This window comes from Dermochelys coriacea, chromosome 1 (genome assembly GCF_009764565.3).
Source record: "Dermochelys coriacea isolate rDerCor1 chromosome 1, rDerCor1.pri.v4, whole genome shotgun sequence".
NCBI lineage: Eukaryota > Metazoa > Chordata > Testudines > Dermochelyidae > Dermochelys > Dermochelys coriacea.
This window is the reverse complement of record NC_050068.2, coordinates 325,731,917-325,750,429: the sequence shown is the minus strand read 5'-3', so window position 1 is coordinate 325,750,429 and position 18,513 is coordinate 325,731,917. Positions and strand designations below refer to the sequence as shown.

Here is an 18,513-nt window from a genome sequence, read left to right as displayed (position 1 = left end):
TCTTCTATAAAATTTTTGGAAAAAAAATCATACCTATAATAATTAAGGAAAAACTAAATAAAATTATATTTTCTCCAAACTCACAGAAGGCAGTAATTCTACTGACTTTTCAGTTTTTCCACTTGGGACCATTTCCAATTCTGTCAATAAACGAATGTGAAAAACATTTGCATCTGAAATGAAACAAGCTACATTTTTTTAACAGTTTTGAAAAAAAATGTTTTTCAACAGTATTTTTGTGAAATGCAGATATATTGTTGATTTTTTAAAATGTATTTTTAACACACACACACCCACCCCCTAGGCACTTTTGTGTAATTGAAATTTCACAGTTCCAAAATTGACAATTTAATAAAATATACTATTTATACCACTCCAAAAATACCCACCAGGAGGTATGAGAAAAAAATCCCTCCATAACATGCCAAAGAATAGCTCTTATGTGGCACTTTTAATCAGTTTATCTTGAAGAACTTAATGAAGGTGATCAGTATCATTATCCCCACTTTACAGATGGGGAAACTACATCACAAAGAGGGGAAGTGATCTGCCAAAGGTCACTCAGCGTGCCAGTGAGAGCTGGGAACAGAACCCAATAGAATCCTGAATCCCAGTACAGTGCTCCAATAAATTAAATTAAAAATAAAATGAAATAATAATAGTAATAGTAATAATAATAATAAACCCCTTCAGCCCTCAGCCTACCCTCTTCCAGAAAAGTCTGGGGGAATGATGGTCTTTGCAGTCTAATTTGATTGTTAACAAATCTGGGCACTAGCAGACCAAAGGGAGGAAAGAAGAGCTGCTCATGGAGTGTCCTGTCATTGGCTCCCTCCTGTCTGAATGGAGGGAGCCCCATCTCACGTGTCTCCACCGATCACAATTGCCAAAGACACAAAATGTTTTGGCATGCTGTTAAAACTGATTTTCACTTTGTAATGCCACTAACTGAAATGTGTGTAGAAGTGGAGGATCTACCGTATGTGAAGATCAGAGTTCAGTTTCAACTCAGTATCACAAGGGGCTTAACCAGAATCTTACCTATACGATTAGGGAATGGACTCTCATAAAAAGATAGGCTAGATACTGAAATCAATGCTAGTTTAGCTATTGGCCTCCATAGCAGCAAGATTAGTCACTAGCTATTGAAAGGGAAAAGAAATAGGGTAGAACAGCTGAAGGCACCTACCAGTTCTTTAAAGGTGAATCAAATCTATTTTTTAAATAAATACAAAATCACTGTAAAGAACCAGAATCATTAAGAGAACAAGAACAACGAATTAAATTATTTTAAAATGTATTTGTAATTTTAATGTTTCAACTCATCAGTTTTAAAATAAAAATTACAAATACATTTCAAAACAATAACATGTAAAATAAGTTTTTCAATCTGTTACCTGAAAAGCCTGAGATTAACCCATCAAGATTCTGAATTTCTCTTGATACAGTTCATCAACTCACATCTAAATCACTGAAAGGATATCCTGACAGGTAAACAAACTCAGTTCACCTTTAGTTTCAATATTATTATTTGTAATTTTTAAGTCTATATATGTAGATGGAGGAGGGTAATGAACCAAAAAGCAACCAGTTTCCTTATTATTAAAGGGCATGAGTTTATCAAGGCTGGAGTCACTTCTCTCATGTTTCTTCGGCTAGCGCCTATACTGCCATAGTTAGAACAAGAAAACAGGTGGACAGGCAAAGTGGTAGTGCAGCTGCCGCAGAAGATGACTGCAATAATGATGTTGACATCACTAATTCTAATTAGTACACAGAATGTAGAGTGGAGGGTCATCTTCATATCATCTGTAGTGGGCATGCAGCCTTAGAAAATGGGCATAATGCTATTACATTTAGCTTGTTTACTTGTTTAGCTCAGTTTACTAATGAAACTGAACACAAAGAACATTCAACCTTCTCTCCCCTCTCTACAACCTTTTTCTGAGGATCTGAAGATGGTAATGCCAGCTGTGAACTTGTGGTGGCTTGGATCAGTATGAGATATACAGTTTTCATGACTCAGGGCTGCGATTATTTCTTACTGGCAACACACATTGTAGTTCTTGCTCGCCCAGATAGCTGTCTGTACAGCTCAAAATGAGTGGATTTACATGCCTCCCCAAATTTTAGCTGTGACTAGTACTTGACTGCTTTTAGCTAAACACCATCAACACTGATTTGTGTGGCTTTGTTGCCTACACTCACCCACATGATGCTGCACAGTACTTCTTCCCGTAGACCTCACACAGGGTGTTACCATGATAATGGCCAAGAAAAGCACTGTACTGTACAGTATCAACCTGAGAAAGGAAGAAGTAAAGCAGCAGGGAGAATTCTTGCAAGATGAAGAGTTGTAAGACGACCTGATACTGTATTAGCTAGAAGAAAAGAAGGACTTGTGGCTCTTTAGAAACTAACAAATTTATTTGAGCATAAGCTTTCGTGAGCCACAGCTCACTTCATCGGATGCATTAGCTAGCTCATTCGCAGAATAAGAACTGTTCAGCTTTGTTTTATACTCCTCTATACTGATTTCATAATTAACAGAAGAGGTCACTAATTGAGAAGGAGATAACCATGGAGAAACAAATATATATTTATAAAATTCATTCTGGCACCATAGGCTCAGTCCCACATTATGAAATTAATGGGAAGGGAGAGTGTTCAGTACCACAGAACAGAGGCTCAGCACTTTATGGATTAGAACACAGTCTTTCATTCAGTCTTTCCCTAATTTAAACCTACAAAATTCCTTCCATTCACTTGGGTATTCTTTAGTTAAACACTCTGATAAAGAAGACTTCCCAGTCTCTCTCTCTCTCCCTGCCTCGCCCCTTTACCTAAACCTCCTCTGATGATTGGGAAAGCCCCCTCCCTATCCAACAGCCACTCCTCAAAAGTAATGAGGGATACTGGGGACAGGGATGGATCCAGGAGAGGGAGCTGCTGTGTATGGAAGATGGAAAGCTCATTTACATGAGCTCTCCTCACATTCAAACTGCTCCACAACTTCCCAGTGTGCAGGATTGCTCCCGTTGTTTGAAGGGTCATTTTCCTCTTTTAAGAGGTTGGCCTATTGCAGAGACAGTTTGTGAAGCCCCAGGGGCTTTGCATAATTTTTGCAAGAGCAAGCTTTTGGTATGCAGAGACATTTACTTAAAACTTACCCACTTCTTTGGATTTAAAAAAAAAGAAAAAGAGAGAACTCTAGGAATTTCCTCTCAAGGAGAGATTTCAAAGTGTCTGGCCATGAGGCAATGCTATACTCCATGTATTTCAGAGTGGGCTTAAGTAATAAACAAGTAAGTTCACCGTGTTCAACCTTTAGTATTTGATTTTACTGTTGGTAAAAATTTACATATGAATAGTTTCCCAAGACCATTTCAAAAATTAAATCTGTGTGAATTAATAATCCAACCATATGCATAGAAAAGGAGATGTCTGCATAAAAACAGACCGTAAAACTTCTTTTGATTTTGTTGTTTTCCATTTATTAAGTCAGACAAATGGCTTCAATATTGCTGTTACTAGCCCTGAAGGAGATCATTAATCAAACTATTCCAAATAAGAATAGAAAACAATACAAATAAATGGACAAGAATAGGTATTCATATCTGGGTCTTCGAAGGGAAAAAAACAGCCACGATTGTTTTTTCAGAGAATAAATTGCCAAAAAGTAGAGAAACAGATGGCTGAGAACACTAGATACCACATGAAGACGTATTTTCCTACGAAAACTAATGCACAACATTAATTACCCAAACGACACAGTATATTATGAGATGACAATAATGATCACTAATAAAAACTGACAATGGTGTCTTATCGGTTCTTTTAAAGAAAACAAACGCAATTATTACAAGATGATGTATATGCCCTACAAATATACCCCACAGATCATAAACAGTCCATAAACACACTTTGCTATGCTAGTCTGACTTTCAGCACTGTCTCATTACTGAAATTACGAAATTATTACAGAACTCTAAAACTGTAACTGAAAGGCTCCTCTCATCACATTTTGCTTAACAGAACCACTCGCTATCTTTGTAAGAACTTATTCAGCTAAATAAAACTTTACCTTAACTATTTCCTCAATGAAACAGACATGTGAAACAGGGTCTCTCTTCTTTGTCAGTACTTTTTGCAAGTGCTGCACCTGTAAGAGAATTTGTTTCAAGGATAATTTAGGTTTTCTAATGTGGTATATGCAAAAATTGCACTAATGTAGAAGAGGAAATATAGGGACTGAATACCTGTGCACAGGCTGCACAGATCTGATCCATGAGTTTCTCCATGTTTGTCCAGAGGGCTGCTCGGAAAGCTGCAGTGTTTCCTGGCGTTGGCATAACAGCTCGGCCAGGGCCACCTAAACATATTTTGAAGGCAACATATCAACCCATTTCAGAATTTAAAAATCAAGACCAACATTGTCAGGTGTGAGTGTGTAAATGAGATTAAAACATAAAAATCCATCAAAAGGTACTTAAAGAAGTGGCCTGATTTTCAGAAGTGTTGAGCCACAGACAGCTTGAAACACCAGGTTTGAGAGGTATAAACAGCCCCAATCATCTCAATCAAGTATTAACTCTGAAGCCTAGTGAAGATACTTTAAATGACAGCATTATTAACTACTTCACTGCTTCTCATCTCAGCAGAAACACAAAGCCAATGTACTTCTCCACTGTTGTAAGATGTGCTGGCAGGGTGACGAGGGACAACGGGTTGCTGTCAAGGATATAGGCACACACCTGAACACTTTGGCCTAAGTGTATTAGAATTACAAAAATAAAACGCTCTTTTTAACTGAAGGAAACACCATTAAGCAGCTTTCATCTTCCTTGAGAAGCTATATGCCATTATTATGGTTCCAACACACGTCTAATCCCAAACTGTGTTGTAGAGGCTTCAAATTAAAATCTGATATCTACATCAGTTTTGCATTTGTGTTCTTCAATTCTCCATGGTACCACAGCTTAAAAATAAGCGGAACTAAGTTTAATGATGCAGTGATCCCACAAGTTGGAAACACTACTTTGAGATATTCCCGTTTGACAAAAGTGTTTAAATACATTGGTCAGGTTTGGTCAGTAATATACCAGTCTCTCTGTGGTCCACTCACAAACACACATAAGGTAGAATCAGATTCCCAAAAAACCTTAAAGGTTTCCATGATGAATTCCTATGAAGGCTCAGCATTTTTCTCCCACATGATTGAGCACAATGCAATTCTGCCAAATGACCAGAGACAGTTATGCTGTAAATTAAACAACATGCCCATACTGCACCTCTTGTAGCTGTCTGGGACGGCTGTGTCAAAACTTTGATATCCAAAGCATTGTTGATATTCTCGTCTAGAGATGCACAGTATCCATCCGCTACATTAGAAATGGTATCCTTTAAAGTTCCAAGGTTGTAGAAAACCTGAAGTGCTGTTCCCACTTGAGTAGGATTCTGGGGAGATAAGGTGAAAGTGTTAATCTCTAACTGTATAATGGTTTTGTTTACCCACGATGAGATGTCATTTGAATATTTAAGTTAACGTGCTACAGTTTTCTGGCTCATTTCATCTATCGTCCGATGATTGGTCTCCTTACAGGGGAACAGAAAAGAGGAGGAAAAGGGGAAAAGGTTGATTTACTTTGATGTTACTATCTCACTACTCAACGATGAGTTATACATAGGGCATCATCAGAGGGAGAAGAGGAGAAAAGAAAGGAGATGAAAACAGTGATGATTATGGCAGGCTACCAGTTACAGATCCAATAGTTCTTGCATAGGAAAATTATTGTGCAATATTGAGTATCGCTATGTCTCAGCTATCTCCAGTTATGAGAGTTAGTAATACTATACTTTTCATGTACAGTACCCGCTACACTTCTGTCTTTTAACTGTCAAACTTTGATTAAACATTATCAGAGATTGAAAAATCTACTCCTTCAGTCACCCAGGGCAAGTAGGTAGCTTTCGCAGATGAATGCCGACAATGTATGCAAAAATCTAAGTTTCTTTTTTAAAAATGAAGTATCTAGCTCTTATGATTTTGACAATAAGTTTATAAATATGAGCAGAGTGTGAACTAATGCCATGCTATCTTCCTAGGTCTGCAGACAGACAGCTCCAGTGCCTCTGTTCATGTTCAGAGCTTTCCCTAAATACAACAGTGTGAAAACCAACGATAGTCTTTTCAGTGTCACTGCTGTGCTTCAGAACTCTTTGGTTAGGAATAAAACGGATAAAAACCCCATTGAGCTGCAGCAAAGGCAGGTACTGGAGCTATTCAGCTCAGGTTGGAGAACAAAAAAGTGGAGTCTTTAGGAAGGGTAAGAGTATTGGAGGCACCCCACCCACACCCACACAGAATGCTGCTTCTTCCTTCTCCATTCATAGGAGATTGGAGGAGGGAGACTCAGCCAGCACCCAACTGAACAAAGGATGATGGGATGGTAGCAGTGAGGAGCTCCCTGCACAGACACATCCAGAGGAATGAATTTCAAAATTCAGACTCCAATTAAATGAATGATGCAGTTCATCCCTCTCAGAGCTATTGTTTCAGGTACCTGCTGACTCAGGCAGACATCAGTAAAGAAAATAACCTTGAAATTGTGGCTGACTGTTTCTTCACAACCAGGAGGGCTGGAACCACAATTTTGAAAAACAAAAGCTGAGATTTTAATGTTGTCAAATTACTCATGGAGTTGAGGCCCCAGACAATAGAAGAGAGGCACTGACCATGAACAGGGGATTCCCATATCTTTATGGGTCTGTAGCTAGTAGGATTACTCCTCTGACAATTAGATGTGTGGTAAAATTTCCAAGCATTATGTATAGGTGAGTTTGAGGGGGTGGGTGAGTGAGCAGGAGAAAATGAAAGGCTGGTTGAAAAATAAGAATGGCAAATGCATATAGACAGATATTGGAGATGGGGAGAACAAAGAGAGAAAATATAACGGAGGAGGGTATCGAATACAATAAATGAGAAGGGAAAGAATGAGAATGAGAATGAAATAGACACTGAAGGTTACTAAGGAAAAGTCACTGATCTATAATAGGACTAAATGGACTAAAGATAGAAAGGAAAAGGGAGTGATAGTAAGTAAGACTGAATAGTATTTGGTGAATAGGTTATTTAATTAATTTTATTAGTGATTGTTGAATAATTTATTCAACAATTTTTGTGGTATTAAACTTGTTCTATAGCTAGTTTAAATACTATTCATTTAATATATTATTCAAGGAATAAGATAATTATCTCTATTTGGGAAGGCTCTGGCAGGAAACTGCAAAGATTTGTAATACTTTTTAGCGGCTGGGTATAGTATATATTAGTTATTGGGAGGCAGGGGACAGAACTACTGAGGTACTCTGTTTTTTTTAAATACATCAAAGACCACATAGAGCAAAGAGCTTCTTTATATGGAATGAATGTATAAATGAGTGTTTAACCAGCCATTTTACTATGTTACATTTAAAAACAGTATAAAATAGAAACTTGATTGACAATGTTACAGTTAAGTAAAGAGTCCAGCAAACAGTACACAGCTGTTTTATTCCTTTAAGATGCAGGAGGTATGGCCTTGGGTAGTCATGGCCACATAGGTATTTCATGCAGGTATTTTATCCTGGGTAGCAGGAATCAGGTAAAATATTCAAGCCCTGAAAATAATATACTAAAATCTTTTTTTTTCACATTCATTTGCTTCACACAGCACTGTTTTCTCTCCTCAAAGTACTCCACATTTTATTTTCCTCACTAGGGTTCAGAACACACAGTTGGTGCATCATTAATCCTAAGAGAATTTTACTTTTTATGCATAACTAGTTTCTAGGTTTAAGCATGAGAAGTACAAAAAATAGAGTCTCTCTTGGGAACAATCATATTGTGGGGAGAAAGAGACAAATGTGGGAGGGCAAGGAAAATAAACAACAATTGTGCTAGCAGACTGGCATATACATCTCAGAATTAGAGTGTTTAGCATAGATATATTATTCAATGGAAGCTGGAAAACAGTCTTGCAGACTTCACACTGCCAACAAGTTTTGCTTTCGGGAAAATCAGGAGGCTAAAATTCTTGCATCTGAGAAACCATTAGGCATAGCTTCCAAACGTTTGTGGATCTCTTTGAGTATAAAGAGCAGCCCTACTTTTGCCAATTTCTTTACTAGCACAAAGGTATATTCTCAAAGTACAAACTTAGCTGATCTACACTAAACAGATGGTTATGTACAACCATATAGCTGGAGTTACAGGGCAGTTATGTTCTTTCAAAGTGCCTTGTTCTGACCTCCAAACACAGAATGGACTCTTCGTATTATCTGAACATACGTGAATAGTCAGATAATTCTATTTGTCTGCTATTAATCTATGTTTCTGCGGAGACATTAGTGTCTTAACAGATAACAATAGACTATTCTGCAAGAGATTATCCTAAAAATATTTACAAAAATGTTATAACTTTAAAATAAATGATGGCTCCTGTAACCAAGAAGTTAGGTAACAAATGCAAGTAGTACAGGCTACAGCATTTCGTAGTACATCAGTAGCAAGATAAAGCCTAATGTGCATGCCACAGCAGTAAAGCTGGTGTTTACAAGTCTTATTTCATTGACCTACACAAACACAAAGCTCTAACCCCTCCAACATTTGCAGAGCTGCAAAACTCCCACTTGAAATGGTCTTAAATGATTTTAGACAGCAGAAATTAAAGCCCTGAGTTGATCTAAGAAGACCCCTTCTTATCCAAACTACTCTCCCCTTTTTGGTGCTTCAGCACATCAAATATGGTAGACATGCTGATCTAAAATTAAGCTGAGTTATGAATACAGAAAAATCCCAGAAGTCATCAGTTTAACCTGTGATCCAACTTCGCAACTTAAAGAATGGTTCTATAGTGACAGACCCAGATTTTAAAAAGTGACTGGGGATTTTAGGTGCCCAACTTGAGAAACCTTGAAGTAGCCTGATTTTCAGAAGATGGGTACTCAGAAGTTTCTGAAAACAAGGCCCCTGCAAGGTGTCTCTCAAGTTGGGCACCCAAAAATTGAGGCATCCAAAATCATTGGGTGACTATGTATAAATAGCACCTACCTATCAAGCAAATCTGCTCCCTGTGTGTACCAGTCACAGTTGTTCACTAAAATTATTTTTTACTGTTTTTCACTCCTATTGGTACAGCAGAGCCAACACAGTTAAGAGAGAAGTAGATGACACAGAATCTCCAGGAGAAAATAAACATGAAACCCCATGATGATGTGTTTATGGTCATTTTTCAGAGTAGAACCACATTTTGTCACTCCTTTCCCTGTAGAGATATGCCTGTGTAGGTCTCACGGTGAAATTTTGTTTGTAGTGTCAATTGCAAGATCCCTAAACAAAATGCTAGAGTTTACAATAGAAATTTCTGTACCTGTTACCTCTCTCACACCTTAGTGTGGAATACACAGTTTATTTTCTTTTGTTTACTGCCAAACACAGCAGCTGACTAAATTATGACTGCCAAACTGTAATGTTTATTAAAAACTCACCTAAACAGTCATCTCTCTGGCTTACTAACTGAAGTATGATGAATTTTGCCATAGTTAAGAAACATAGTTTAAGTTTACACAGTCACCTTTGACCAGGGGTTCATCAACTTTTTCACACAGTGTATATGTACTACATCTTAACAGAGATTGTGTCATGGGCCTCCCCCTCTCCTCTAAGACAAGATGGTATTGGCCACCTTTATTATGCATTCAAGATCAAATATCATACATCTGCCAACTACAGCAATTGCTTACATGAGAAAGCAATAGTGAATTCTTAACTGTCTTTTAACCACATTCAGTGAATGGAAAGAGCAGAGCCAGCACCCTGTGACCAGGCAGCTCTCTGAGGAAGTGCTCCATGGATCACAGTCTGGGAGCTTCTCACCCAAGGGAAGGAAGACTTAGTTCGACTAATGTACACACATCAGAAGGCTTTCTGCTTTGCTTAGGAAAGTTGCACAAGTGACTTTGATTGAAGTCTTTATTATCTAAAGAAGACAGATGACCCTGTTCAGAGATGACTGTGACAGGAATGCAGAGAAAGAGGGCTTTCCTTGTTATCGGTTGTAAAACAGCTGATGTATTGTATATAAAATTTTATGCTTTCAGTCTCTTACCAGCTAAGTGGCAAAATATTCACCCCTTCTTCAAAAGGAAAAAAGATAATACAATACTCATAAACAGAACTGGAAAACCTAAACTGCTTATTAATTAAGTTCAACTAAAACAAGATCCATAAATAATAATAAATCATTATTCCACAATGCATCTATAACAAAATACTTGCCAATGTTGTGAAAAAGAATAGCTACACATAAGCAATTCACACAAAGCACAGTTCCACAGCATTTAAGACTATCAATATTAGAAAGTAGTAACTGAGCCCTGGAATAGAAGACAAAGAACTGTGAAAGCTAAATTAATTTAGAAAGCTAAGATGTTTTCATGTGATTGAAACTAAATACATTTTAGATACAACCTTTCAGAACACTGGTTTCAGAGTAGCAGCTGTGTTAGTCTGTATTCGCAAAAAGAAAAGGAGTACTTGTGCCACCTTAGAGACTAACAAATTTATTAGAGCATAAGCTTTCGTGAGCTACAGCTCACTTCAGAACACTGTAAATGCTTTTGAAGGACAGTTTCCAGAATGACACCTTACGGTACTTTGAACATATACTTTAATATCAGATAACGTCATTTGATCCAAAACTTGCAATGATGAGAAGTATTTCAATTGCTTTTTGCATCTGGTTCACAAAGGCAATTTTGCTTGCATGAAATACTATATGTAATTTCCATCACAACATGGCTTTACACAGTCATCTTAACAATTAATATGAGCCTACTTTACATTTTTTATTATGATTCTAAATATGAGAATCGCTTAGAAAGGTGTTTTTAATATATTTTTACTAACAATGCGGCAGCCCAGCCTTTGTTCTGCAGCTGAAAATCTCCACTCAGCCCTCTAGTTACAATATTTAGTAATTCTCAACCGCCTCCTCAGCTTCTGCCACCATCCAGGGCACTGCCTCCTCAGACAACACTGCCGCCTCGGAATTATTCCTTTCTGACAGGAGCATTTTTGTGTCCTTTCCATCAAAGTCCAAGAATATTGCTTCTATAAATACATGATCTCTACCAGTCTAGTGACTGGGGGTCCAGAGGCAGTTCCAAAAGCTATTCCAGTTAGCAGTATCATATGTTATTTTGGTTTCAAAACTAGTATATAACTATAAGTGTCCAAACTCATGCCTAATATTACTGTCCTTAGTGAGGATTAACAGCAGAACAGAATTCTAATGTTAAGATTCAAGGGGACAGGGTGTAACTAACTAAATTTTCTTTAAAGGAGCCCCTGCTTTTTTGTTAAAGCCTCACGGTTATAAAAAAAGACAAAGAATACTAACAAAAAGTGTGGTGGGGGGGAGGGGAGGGATTCTAAAAGTGCTTGTAGTACTCGTCAGAGGTGAAAAGCAAAATCCACTCTATGCCCAGTAGGGACAATGCCTTGTGGATCTAAATTACCTATTCAGTAATTCAGATACTATGGAGATAAGTGCTACAGAGAACTGTAAGAGAGACAAAAAGGTAGTGGAGCCTTCACTACCCCACCGTTTACTCCTCATTTTCATAGCCCTCACTATGGCAAGTGCTTTTTGCAGTTAAAGATGACTGTAGTAGTCTCCTTTCGGAGCCCGCCAATCCACTTCCTTTAATCAGCCTACAGGGGAGTATGCATACTTCAGTTAACCAACCAGGAACTTATGCTCAACCAGGAACTGGATTTCCTAGCCCTTGTCAGTGTGAAGAATAAGAGACCAAAAACTGTGAGAGAAATATAGTTAGAAAGTAACTCAAATAACTTCCAGAGTGGTGAAACATTCAAAATTGACCTTTTGCTCTATAGATTAAAAGTAGCATTGTTAACTATTAAGATACATTGCAGGGGAGCATTATCCTGACAGAAAGCAAAGAGTCTTTCTCTTTAATGTGCATCATATTCAGACATCAAATACTTATTTTGAATGACTGGCAAGATTAGTGGTTTTCTATGAACTTTAATTTCCTTCAGCAGTTTTTATCTATATTTTTTCTATTCATGATGGGATAGCTGAAACGACATAGCCATTAAAAATAATGTGACAACATTAAAGAAAAAAGTCAGCACAAAAAACAAACAAAACAAACAAACAAACAAAAACCACAGAGGCAAGGAGCGCCCGCTGGAGCTGGAATACAGGAGTTCAGGTAAGTGGGTTTGTAACTTTCATCTTGTATATGGCATGGTTCTTAAAGTTACTTTTTATTTATTTTAAACTAATTTAGAAAACCATGCTAAATAGCGAGGGGAGATACAATTTTCCTCTGCTCTTTCAAACCAGCTCTCTGGGTTTCTTAAACAGCTGATGCATTACGGGCCATCGCAGCAAAGCTAGGACTAGGAATTTGTAACTTTATGGAATATTTAAATAATGGTAGCAAGGCATGTGACCAGAGGATTAAGGTTTCCTGGAGCACTGGGCCAGAGCAAGTGGAGGGCCCCTCCCCACCCCTTCCGCCTGCAGCCCCACCCCCATTCCACCCCTTCTGCCGCTGACCCACTGCTTTCTGCCCCTTCCCCGGGACCCACCCCCATTCCACCCCCCCACTGCAGCCCTGCAACCCCTTTTGCTCCTTCCCCCCACACCCCACTCCCTTGCAGTCTCAAGACGGGAGAAGCTCTGTCCCCATGCCACTACCTCAGGGCCACAGCAGGGAGAGAGCTCCTCCAATCCCAGAGCCACTGCGGGGGTCTGGGTGCTGGGGCTTCCCCTGCCACCTCCTGCGCTTCTGGGGGGAAACAGGATCAGGGTGCTGGGGCTTCTCCTGACCTGCTCACCCAGTGCTTCTGCCAGAGAGCGGTTTGAGAACAGGGGCTTGCCCTGCCACGCCGCAGCTTCTGCTGGGGACAGGTAGGGGGCTCTGGAGGGGGCTTGCCCTGCCACGCCGCAGCTTCTGCCAGGGACAGGGTTGGAGGCCAGTGGGGGGAGGGGGGCTTCTCCCATCCTGTGATTTCTGCCAGGGATGTGGTCTGGGGCCACTGGGGATGGAGGGTTTCCCCTGTCCCGCAGCTGCTGCTGGGGACAAGGTTGGGGACTACTGGGGGGGGCTTCCCCCACCCAGTACTGCTGCCACGGAACGTGGTTGGGGTGCGTGGGCTTCCCCCGTCCCTCCCACCCACCTGGTCACTAGGGCTCGGAGCTTCCACTGGCGGTGGCAGACTTTTTCCAGGGGCGCACCAGTTGGCCGGGGCCCCTGGGAACAGGCCCCGTGGGACCAGTGGCTCATCCACCACTGCATGTGATTAGTCTTTAATTATTTAAATGCTGGACATCTAAGCATGATTAGTAAGGATATACAGTATACATTGGTGAAATATTTCAACACAAATCCTAAAGCAATAGGCACCTTGTATCTAGAGCTGTGAGAATAACGGATTTTTTGGTTCACTAACTGATCCCCCCAAAAAAAATTAAATTAATTTCAGGTCAACCTGAAATGAAATTTTTTCAGAATGTTTTGTTCAACCCAAAACTAAATGTTTCATTATGTTTGAGCTTTTTAAAAAAAAGTATAAAACCGAAGTGAATTTCTAAGTGAAGTAATTTTGAATAAAAAAAATCTAAACATTTAATTTCAAAAACATCAAAATGAAATGTTTTCATTTTTTCAGAAGTTTGGTGGTTTTTTCAACCTAAACAATTCAACAAATTCAATAAAAATTCACAAAATGTTTTCATCAACTCAAATCTGCATTTTTCAGCAAAAAAAAGTTTCATCTTAAAAATTTTTCCCAACTCTGCTTGCAAATGCCTTGTGACAGAGAGTTAAGTAAATGATATTTAAAAGGTGACTTGCAAATAAAGATAAATTTGATAAAAGTGGAGCTATTAATTGGAAAGTGGGGTTTCTTTCTGTTACCAGTATTAAAAATCTGTGGAAAGGATAGTCTCAGCAGGATAAAAGAGGTACTAGCAACATGCATGCATTCACGCACAAAGAGATGGACTACAGCAGCGTTTCTCAACCTCAAGCGGCTACCAGGGGCTTTTCATGTAGCCACAGCTTCCTGGGCAGTGACGGGGGGCAGAGGGTGGGGCGGGAAGCAGTGGACCCTCCCCTAGGGTCAGCAGCAAGGATTGGGACCTGCCCCTCTCTGAAGCCACAAATGCCAGATGAGTAGGCTTTAGCCCTGGGGTGACAGGTAGCAGATCCAGCTGTGCAGCTGTGGGCTCCGTTCCCTGTTCATGGGGCTTCGGGCTCCAGTCCCAGCCATGAGGCAACAGGTGCCAACCCAGGCTCACCCCACCATCGGTCCTGGCCACCATCGCATGGCTTCAGGGCTCCAGTCCATCAGCTCATCACCACACTGCCCCCGACCCCTGCTACCTTCTTACCCACTTACCTATCCAGGCTTAATTTATCCTCCAGCTTGCCAGGGCTGAATAAGTCTGTCGTGAAAAGTGATATTTGTATGTTAATATCACTTTTCACTGTCTCCCAGCTAGCTATCAAGTCTGCTGCTGTGAAAAGTGATAAACATTCAAATATCACTTTAACAGAAACAGACTTACTAGCTAGCAAATCTTAAAAAAACAACAACAAAACAAAACCACCAAGAACATGCAAAGTACCTTATCACTTTCTATTATGCTTAGGTCCATTAAAGGATTGAGACAACTGTACATTATTTTTATTATTGAGTCTGCAAAAAATCCATACATAAATACATTAAAATGATTTGGACATGTAGATGTGCGTATTTATTGTTTTTCCTAAAGTTAATTAAGTATTTTAGGAAAAATTGACAGAGCAGCCACCAGAAAGAGTTGGTGGCTGCACTCTGGGGCCACCAAAAAATTTGTTGAGAGAACCCCTGCACTACAGTATGTCTGCAGATGTGAGACACCTACAGACCAGCTTTAGGAGCAGAATTTGAACTTCAAAGAGAGTATAAAATAGCAAATAAATGATTACAGTAAATTGGCCTCAGATCAAGACATGTTTATGTAGATAACACACCTTACAAATACTAGTCAATTTCCATGAGGGTGCACTGACAAAAATGCATAATTTTTTAGTTGACAGGAAAGAAACTTACTTCTGAGGTTTATAATCAGATCAGTTTTCACGAAAGGTGGCTGTAAAAATGATGATGTTAGAACCATTCCCTTTGGAAATAAAGCAAGTACTTTATATGAAGCAAAAGATTTCATTTTCTGAAAACACAAGTATCATGCATGCCTCCCAATCCACTGCACAGTAAAGAACCAAGTGAGCTACAAACTTTATATTATATACACACACACACACAAATATATGCAAATTAGACAACTATAAATGAATATGATCAGGCGAGTTAAAAATCCTAATCAGGGACTAAAGAAAGATAATAAGGAACATAAGAAATACTAACCCCTTTGAGATAGAAGTTGGGATGTTCTAGATGCACACTGCATTACTCAATAAAAGATTGTGTTATAACTGATGATGCAAAAGGGTTAAAGACTACACAAAGAAGGAGCATTTTTTCTAAGTCAAATTCCAATACACAGAGGTAACAAATGAAGAATTCAAGTGTTTAGAGAACCAAACCTGTTATTAAAAAGTTAAAATCTCTTTAGAGTGTTTGGGCACAAGATGTAAAGAGAAAGTTAATGCAAGCATACAGAAAGAATCATAGAATCATAGGACTGGAAGAGATCTCAAGAGGTCATATAGTCCAGTCCCTTGCACTCATGGCAGGACTAAATATTATCTAGATCTCCTTGACAGATGTTTGCTCTTAAAAATCTCCAATGATGGAGATTCCATAACCTCCATAGGCAATTTATTCCAGTGTTTAACTTCCCTGACAGTAAGTTTTTCCCAATGTCCAACCTAAACCACCCTTGCTGCAATTTAAGCTCATTGCTTCTTATCCAGTCCTCAGAGATGAAGGAGAATAATTTTTCTCCCTCCTCCTTGGAACAACCTTTTATATACTTGAAAACTATCATCATATCGCCTCTCAGTCTTCTCTTCTCCAGACTAAACAAACCCAATTTTTCAATCTTCCCTCATAGGTCATGTTTTCTAGACCTTTAATCATTTTTGTTGCTCTTCTTTGGACTTCCTCCAATTTGTCCATGCCTTTCCAGAAATGTGGTGCCCAGAACTGGACACAATACTCCAGTTGAGGCCATATCACCGTGGAGTAGAGTAGAAGAATTACTTCTCATGTCTTGCTTACAACACTCCTGCTATTACGTCCCTGAATTATGTTTGTTTTTGCAACAGTGTTACACTCTTGACTCATATTTAGCTTGTGATGCACTATTACCCCCAGACCCTTTTACGCAGTACTCCTTCCTAGGCAGTCATTTCCCATTTTGCATGTGTGCAACTGATTGTTCCTTTCTAAGTGGAGTACTTTGCATTTGTCCTTATTGAATTTCATCCTATTTATTTATTTTGGTTCAAATGCATCCGATGAAGTGAGCTGTAGCTCACGAAAGCTTATGCTCTAATAAATTTGTTAGTCTCTAAGGTGCCACAAGTACTCCTTTTCTTTTTGCGAATACAGACTAACACGGCTGCTACTCTGAAACCTATCCTATTTACGTTACACCATTTCTTCAGTTTGTTGAGATCATTTTGAATTTTAATCCTATCCTCCAAAGCACTTTCAACTCCTCCAAGCTTGTTATCGTACGCAAACTTTAGAAGTGTACTCTCTATACCATTATCAAAATCACTGATGAAGATATTGAACAGAACCAGACCCAGAACTGATCCCTCAGGGAGCCCACTCGATATGCCCTTCCAGCTTGACTGTGAATCACTGACAACTACTCTCTGGGAATGGTTTTCCTATCAGTTATACACACATCTTATAGTAGCTCCATCTAGGTTGTATTTGCCTAGTTTTTTTATGAGGAGGTTATTGGAGACAGTATCAAAAGACTTATTAATGTCAAGATATACCACATCTATTGCTTCCCCCCCATCCACAAGGCTTGTTCCTCATCAAAGAAAGCTATGAGTTTGGTTTGACAGGATTGGTTCTTGACAAATTCATGCTGACTGTTACTTATCACCTTATTATCTTCTAGGTGTTTGCAAATTGCTTAATTATTTGCTCCATTATCTTTCCAGGTACTGAAGTTAAACTGACTGATCTGTAATTCCCCAGGTTGTTCTTATCCCCCTATTTTTAGATTGACACTATATTTGCCCTTTTTCAGTCCTCTAGAATCTCTCCCATCTTCCATGACTTTTCAATCAGCTCTTTGAGAATTCTAGGATGTATTTCATCAGACTCTGGTGACTTGAAGACATCTAACTTGTCTAAATAATTTTTAACTTGTTCTTTCCCTATTTTGGCTTCTGACCCTACCTCATTTTTACTGGCATTCACTATGTTAGACGTCCAATCGCTACTAAGCTTTTTGGTAAAAACTGGAACAAAAATGTTATTTATCGCTTCTGCCATTTCCACATTTTTGTCATTGTTCCCCCCACACCCACCCACCCAACTGAGTAACGGGCCTACCCTGTCCTTGGTCTTTCTCTTGCTTCTAATATATTTGTAGAAATGAGGTTAGAAATTAAAGACGCGTTTAGCAAATCCCTCTAGACTTGAAATTGGTCAGCACATATCATTATACTTGGCACACACTAGTAAATTACAGAGCACTACCACTATGAATAGTGATTCTAGACAAAATCGAAAGAGTTCAAACAAGTGCATGGTTAGACAAAGTCAGCCACCTCAATTAGTGACAGTCAAAATGATTTCAGGGAACAAAATTAACTATTTATCTGAAATTCTTAGGGTACCGGGCCAGAGTACATTGTCCGCTTATTATTTATGTGCAGATAAAACAGTTTGTTAGAATGGAAGTTGAAACTGAAATTGCATTTCAATAAAGTTCAGCTAAGTCCCAAAGCCAATATTACACTCTTTTCACAAAGATTTCACGTCTTTATAAAAAATCTTAAGTGTCAGAATGTCTGGAAATGAACAGCTAAGGGGCCCACTTTATGTGCCACTAAAGTATAATTCTTCATCACTCACTTTCACTCCACCCACTCAATCTTAACTTTGCCCCCTAAAATTTGAAAAAATATATGACAAAAGGTCAAATTGACAGTTTACAAGGAGAAGATAAAAATCACATCTCCTATTCAAGGATCCTTTTCGAATTGTCAGTTTTTTATTTTGATCCTTGCATATGTTTTTCCAAATGTTGGAGGGCAAATTTAAGTTATCAAACTCTTGTAAAGAAGGGAACATCGATTTGAGGTGTTAGCTAGACTGCATGGAAGCACACTTTCAATCTCAACGTGTTTTTAACCAGTTGTTTTGTTCCTGAATTTCCAAAGTTTTTGAATGAATATTACAAGTTTAAACATAGTTGGTGTTTAAGATCTACAGTAGGGGAATCCTTTAAGTTT

The 18,513-nt window shown here is 38.9% G+C and overlaps 1 protein-coding gene across 1 annotated transcript in view; it reads right to left on the bottom strand.

The window, feature by feature from the left end:
* COG5 (component of oligomeric golgi complex 5) overlaps positions 1-18,513 on the bottom strand; it is a 318,307-nt gene that overhangs the window by 99,818 nt on the left and 199,976 nt on the right. Inside the window, exons 8-10 of the mRNA XM_038390528.2 lie at positions 5,292-5,457; positions 4,260-4,372; positions 4,085-4,162 (exon numbers count right to left, since the gene is read on the bottom strand). Of these exons, the coding sequence (XP_038246456.1) occupies positions 4,085-4,162; positions 4,260-4,372; positions 5,292-5,457 (357 nt within the window). The remainder of the gene's footprint in view (positions 1-4,084; positions 4,163-4,259; positions 4,373-5,291; positions 5,458-18,513) is intronic.